Here is a 6,433-nt window from a genome sequence, read left to right as displayed (position 1 = left end):
GTTCTCGGAAGAAAACAGAATCAAGATTTGCTGATATCCCGAGAATTTTTGTCGTATTTTTTTATTAGAAATTAAATTTCTTCGAATACCGCTGCTTAAAAATGTATAAGCCGTGCCAGATGTTTAATAATAAGCATGCTTTTTTAAAAGATTTTAATTGAAGTCGGAAATATTTAATTTTTAACAAAAAGTTCTAGAAAAGTTCTCGGGAAGTCAGCAAATTTTTCGTAGACTAATTGAGATAAACGTTCGATTTCCTAAATAAACAAATTTTCTAAACTAAAAAGAACAAGCAACTTATAATGCTTGTTTGGTGCCTTGTTATCAATTAAAGCATCATTGATATATATATATATATATATATATATATATATATATATATATATATATATATATATATATATATATATATATATATATATATATATATATATATATATATATATATATATATATATATATATATATATATATATATATATATATATATATATATAAATGTGGTTGAATGCGTTTTCGCGGAGAAATATTTGGTTAATATTTCTAGGAGTCGGATTACTCCGCGTACTTTTTTGATTCCGTGTGGAATCTTGGTCCCTACGTTTCGGCCAGATTCGCCCAGCCATCCTCAGGGGATGGCTGGGCAGTAATCCGACTCCTAGAAATATTAACCATATATATATATATATATATATATATATATATATATATATATATATATATATATATATATATATATATATATATATATATATATATATATATATATATATATATATAAAGCAATATTAGTTTGTATTAAATACAAATTAACAAATAAAATTGTTTTGACTCAAGAGACGCCATTAAAACAATATATGTTTACTCAATTAGAAAGATATTGAACAAAAAATCAGTTATCCCAGTATTTTTTAAAGATTTTCTGAATCTACAAGAATTACCACAGCATAAACTATTTATTAAGGTTTGTAGCCCTACTATGCTGCGGCCGATTTTAAAACAATTTTTATTATGTTGTGACATATTTGTTTATATAGCTAATAAAAAGCAAAAAGAGCAGAGAACCCAGATTGGAACCCTGTGGTACTTTAACCTAAGTTTTTAAATGTGAAATATCTAAACTTCTTGCAGAAAATTTTATGTTGCAATATTTCGAATAGAGCACCGCTTTAAATATTTGTAAAACACAAATATATATCTATTGGTTTTATTTAGCAGTATTAAATTTTAAATTCAATTATAGATATTTGTTCAAGTTTTGTTTGAAAAAGGGACACAATTAAACTGGAACACAGCATCCCGTTCTCGATGTTTACGAACAAATTTTAAAACCGTGCTATGAATATTAACAGCTTTCGACGAGTCAATAAACAATTATGGCGAAGGCACGATTTCCATTTATTACTACACGATGAAAAATTATCATGTGACAGTGTGAAAAATAATTTCGACAAGTATTGATCTCATTTCTAAGACTTAAAGAGCAAAGGAGCATCTTTGGAATCTTAAAATAAATTTAATATATACAGCGATAAAATAAACACTATATGTTTTTTTTCTTTTATATGTACATATACATGTTCATATATCATGACATAATATAATAAAATTTCTAGAAGTTACTGATCTGATATTCGAGGTCGACCGGTGTTGCTTGTTTTAAGTTAATAAAACAAGACTTACAACGTTTAGTTGACTGCTGGACGCCAAACCAACTGGTCAATTCTGAATACTATCTTATCTGGCTTGAAAATGTTTAAGATTGGAGTCTTATTCTTTGCTTTGGCTGCCTCTTGCAATGCCGTAATTATTATTTTTTTATAAATTTTATATTTTTAATATCATTAATATTTTTGTGAATTTTTAGAATGTAGCATCAGGAAAGGCGACCACTGTTGTATTGAACGATGGTAAATTGATGCCAGTACTTGGCTTAGGAACATGGCTAGTGAGTCAACTTTTTGTTTATTTTTTATAATACTAAACCGGTTTAAAAATTACATAATTTTAAATCAAGTCTTACGACCTTTTTTGTTTGAACTTTTAAGGCTATTCGAGAATCATTTATTTATATACAATATGTTTATTTTTTTTGTTTACAGTAACATATTTAATATATTTTGAAGTGAGTCATGAACTATGAAATTCTAGTACAAGCATTTTTTTTATTTTGCTCTAAAAATATCAATAATTTATAATATATTTGTTTGCCTTAATTAGAGGAGGATAAAAATTTAGAAAAAATCATTAGCAAGTAATTATAAAGTCATTGATAAGTTAACTTCTTTAATACATTTTTTCCTATTTTATATTGTATCCTAATTGACCACATAAATATCGTTATAAATTGTATGTGCAAAACCGTAATAAAATCAGAACAATAATATTTTTTAAATGTGTAAATGAAAAGCATGATTTTGGACGTTGGATTAATGATAGCAATATTTATGTATTTAATTTAAATAAAGCCAAAGAATATTTTTTTTTTAAAGATTACTTTTAAAAAATGTTTTAAAGACTTGTGCAACTCATAATAAAATTTAGTAGAATCAATCTTAAAAATATTCGTTTCAGATTTTCACGTTAGACAAAATATCTAGAAAGTTCATCGAGACAAAAAATAAGTCGTTTGCATGTAAAAAAAAATGTTACTGTCTCACTATTACTATAAGTTGCAAGTCTGCAAATTCACAATATATTCTATAAATTAAATTAAGATATGCTTTTATGTTTGGGTGTTTAACTGATTTCAGATCATGTCTGGTTGATTTTTTTTAAGAATATCGCAAAGATTGTGTATACATCAGATATATTTTTATCAGTAGGTTTAGTGAAAATATAAATAATCATCTAGATTAAAAACCTTTGGCAACTTATGAAGACACAGTTTTGGTTTTAAAAAAATATTTTATTATATAAAGGATTCGTTAAAATCAATTTATACAAATACAAATTTTTAAAGTATAATCACAATAAAAACAGTAGTGACGGTCAAATAAAATAAACAATAACTCTTGAATTTTTTTAATACATTTAGTAACACACCGTGTTATAAGAGTTTGGCTTAAATACAGAACAAAAATTACAGCTTTTTGCAAATCAAAAGACATTATTATCGTGGCTTATACTTCTTTGGAGAAAATACATCAAAGCTGACCCACTAAATAAACTTTCACTCCATATTTAGATAATCCAAGTTCGAGTGGAAGGTTTGTGGTTATGTTCTGACAAAAGTAATCAAAAAACTGATTGATTTTGTCAAAATTCTGACTTAAATACCATTAAGAAAATGATGGAAGACAAACGTCTCTCAGAGCCCTCGATTTTCTAACCAATGTTAATGATTCGTGATGAAACCAGAAGCTTTCCCTATTTTAAGACATCTTAAAGGTTCATATGCGAACTTGTCATTTACTGTAGTTCTGAAGGAAGTGAATAAGCAGTGAATAAATAATTTATGTTATATAATATATTATAACTAATACAGATGATTCGTGGCGCAACTAGACTTTTTGTTTTTATCTAATGTGTACATATCTAATCAAGCTTACGTAACGTAAGCTTAACTAAATCCTTTACAATATGCCATTCTGTGATATTATTACGCTATGCGTTTTTTTTTTTTTTTTTGGTAAAGTGCGGTCCAACGGCTTAAGAGCAATTGAATATTTGCATGGATATGCATCTTTTGATTATTACACTGACAATAATTCAGATTCATAGCTAATTTGAGGGACACTTATTAATAATAAAATCTCGGTTAACGGCGTAACTATTATGGGTGATCCCGATTTAATTTATAATATATGACAATATGCTAAAGATATTAAATTTAAAAATATAAAATATCACCAATTTTTACTTCATGGGAAATAAGATACGTCAATAGATTTATATTTGTGAGAAGTATAAATCAGAAAGTTAGGAAAGTAAAAACTTACTGAGGTTCTGGCGTATTATGCCTGAAATTTTAAGCTTGCAGCAAAATAAACCTCTGTGAGCATAGGAGCTTTAAATACTTATTTAATTTTCAAAAACAAGTCTAGAATTAAATCTAGAAATTTATAAATCCCGAGAAATTATATACTATTCACAAAATGTATTACAGAACGAGAGAATCGTTAAAATTGATTTATATACATTTAAGGAATAAAGTAAAATTACTATAGACTGGTTTCAGCATCAATAGAGGTGCCCCGTCTCTCAGATCAGTATATGCGAAGAGAGAAGCGGCGGCTTTTGCGATTCTTGCTGGGCTGAATTTGGGTTAGCATTCTTTTGGTTAAAGTCCAAGCTCTTGAAGATCTGATGCCTTGAAAATCTTAAGTGAATGTTCAAATATAAATGCGAATAGTGTCAAAGAACAGTCTTGAGACGAAATATATTAAAGGAAGTGATTCTAGGTTGTCCTCGTTCTCGTATTTATATCCATGGGAGTGTTTATTGTAGGACGACTAGTTACAGAAGCGTGGCAAATTTTTTTTTGAACAAATAAATGTTGACCACAGGTCATAATCAATCAAACCCGTTATATGTTTTCAAGGCGACGCATAATACAATTATTTTTAATTTATAACTTGTACTTTCGGAATTGAGCTGTTAAAATATTTCTCACGGTGGTGTTTCATTTTAACGAAAAACCCATTTTTTCGTAACGAAGGGTGATTTAATTGAATAACCCTACAAAGGTATAAGAATAAAAAAGAATTTATATTTTATAATGCTACTTATTTTAAAACATATGATGTTATTAAAAATGTAATTGTCGTTTAATTACAAAAAAACTGTAATAAAAAATACAAATTATCTTTTAGAATGGAAGCAGTCCATTGAGTACACAAAAAGCAGTAGAAGTAGCCATAGATTCAGGTTATCGCCATATTGACACAGCTGCTATCTATGGCACGGAAGAGCATGTTGGCAAAGCAGTTCAGGCTAAGATCAAGGACGGTACTATCAAGCGGGAAGATTTATTCATAACAACTAAGGTATGTTTTTGCATCGCATTGTTTATACATATATATTGATTACAAATTATATGCATAACAAGCTAATTTATATTCCTAATCGATAAGCTATGGAACACAAAGCACGCGGAAGACCAAGTGATACCGGCACTTAGAGATTCATTGCGTCATCTTCAAATGGACTATGTAGATTTGTACTTGATCCATTGGCCAGTCAGCTTCGATGTAGGCTTGTATATTATAAACTAACTGACATTGTTAACTATAATGACTTCCAATTATTTTGATGTTTAGGATGCGGGAAAATTCAACGACTTGGATTATGTTGATACTTGGAAAAGCATGGAGGAGGCTTTAAAGTTGGGCCTTACTAAATCAATAGGTGTTTCCAACTTCAACGAAGATCAGTTAGAGAGATTAATAGCTAGCTCTAAAGTCCGGCCAGTCTGCAACCAAGTTGAAGTGAGTTTTCAGTGTTAATAAGAAATATAGTTTGAGATTGAAACTAACTTTTTTTTTCAGGTGAATCCTAATCTGACCCAGAAAAAATTGGCAGCTTTTTGTAAATCGAAAGACATTAAAATCGTGGCTTACACTCCTTTGGGGCAAATGCCTGAGAGCAGATCCACTAAAGATACTCCTGCTCCACATTTAGATGATCCAATACTTACAGCAATGGGAAAGAAGTATAACAAATCTACAGTTCAAATCGTCTTAAGATATTTGGTATGTAAATTATTTTTATTTTCAGAAATTTCAATATTACAGTTGCACGATGCATGGTTAAATTATTATAGATAAATAGATTCATAATTTTTTTTGAAAAACTTCTTATCACTATAAATTCGTATTCGCGAAAATATTGATTTATTAGTTTAATATTGATAAAAAAAATCCTACATATTTACAAAATATATTTTTCGTTCAAAAATCGCTTAAATAATTTAACCAAGCTTCGAATCAATTGTTAGTATGTTTTTTTGTAACTATGTGTTATTTTTTAATTTTAAGATTGATAGCGGATTCATCACCATTCCTAAGTCTTCCACACCTTCGCGTATTACTCAAAACATTGACCTTTTTGATTTTGCTTTGAATGAAGAAGAAGTAAAGAAAATTGACGAGTTCAACTTAGACAGAAGGACAGTGGGAGTAGCTGTATGGAAGGACAGCAAATATTATCCATTTTAAATAAGAGTGTTAATGCATTTATTACATAAACTTTTTATATTTTCTATTAAATTCTAATTTTAAAATATATTCGAGTTTATTATTTTTAATATATTTAATTTGACGTGTTTTTGGTAAACAGTCGTAAGTATGTAAGCAAAATGTCTGCAAATTTGTTTAACATCAAGCAAGTTATTTTTTTACGGTAAAATAAACATGTTATGGCATATAAAAAGTTTGCTATAAATATTATATAAATCCAGTTAAGAACCAAATCATATTTTGTTAATTTTAAA

At 28.1% G+C, this 6,433-nt stretch overlaps 1 protein-coding gene across 1 annotated transcript; it reads left to right on the top strand.

Moving 5' to 3' along the window:
- The first annotated feature begins 1,431 nt into the window (after nucleotides 1–1,431).
- On the top strand, nucleotides 1,432–6,225 carry LOC148230106 (aldo-keto reductase AKR2E4-like). Its single transcript, XM_088197857.1, has 7 exons — nucleotides 1,432–1,803; nucleotides 1,868–1,948; nucleotides 4,815–4,988; nucleotides 5,076–5,192; nucleotides 5,262–5,429; nucleotides 5,490–5,693; nucleotides 5,979–6,225. Exons 1-7 carry the CDS (start codon nucleotides 1,753–1,755, stop codon nucleotides 6,156–6,158), a joined length of 975 nt encoding a protein of 324 aa, XP_088053983.1. The 5' UTR covers nucleotides 1,432–1,752; the 3' UTR covers nucleotides 6,159–6,225.
- Nucleotides 6,226–6,433: the final 208 nt, after the last annotated feature.

The sequence above is a fragment of the Plectrocnemia conspersa genome, unplaced genomic scaffold (genome assembly GCF_051122295.1).
Source record: "Plectrocnemia conspersa isolate PC_06_02 unplaced genomic scaffold, ASM5112229v1 ptg000011l, whole genome shotgun sequence".
Lineage (NCBI taxonomy): Eukaryota > Metazoa > Arthropoda > Insecta > Trichoptera > Polycentropodidae > Plectrocnemia > Plectrocnemia conspersa.
The sequence above is the reverse complement of the archived record's forward strand: the minus strand, read 5'-3'. Positions and strand labels throughout refer to the sequence as shown.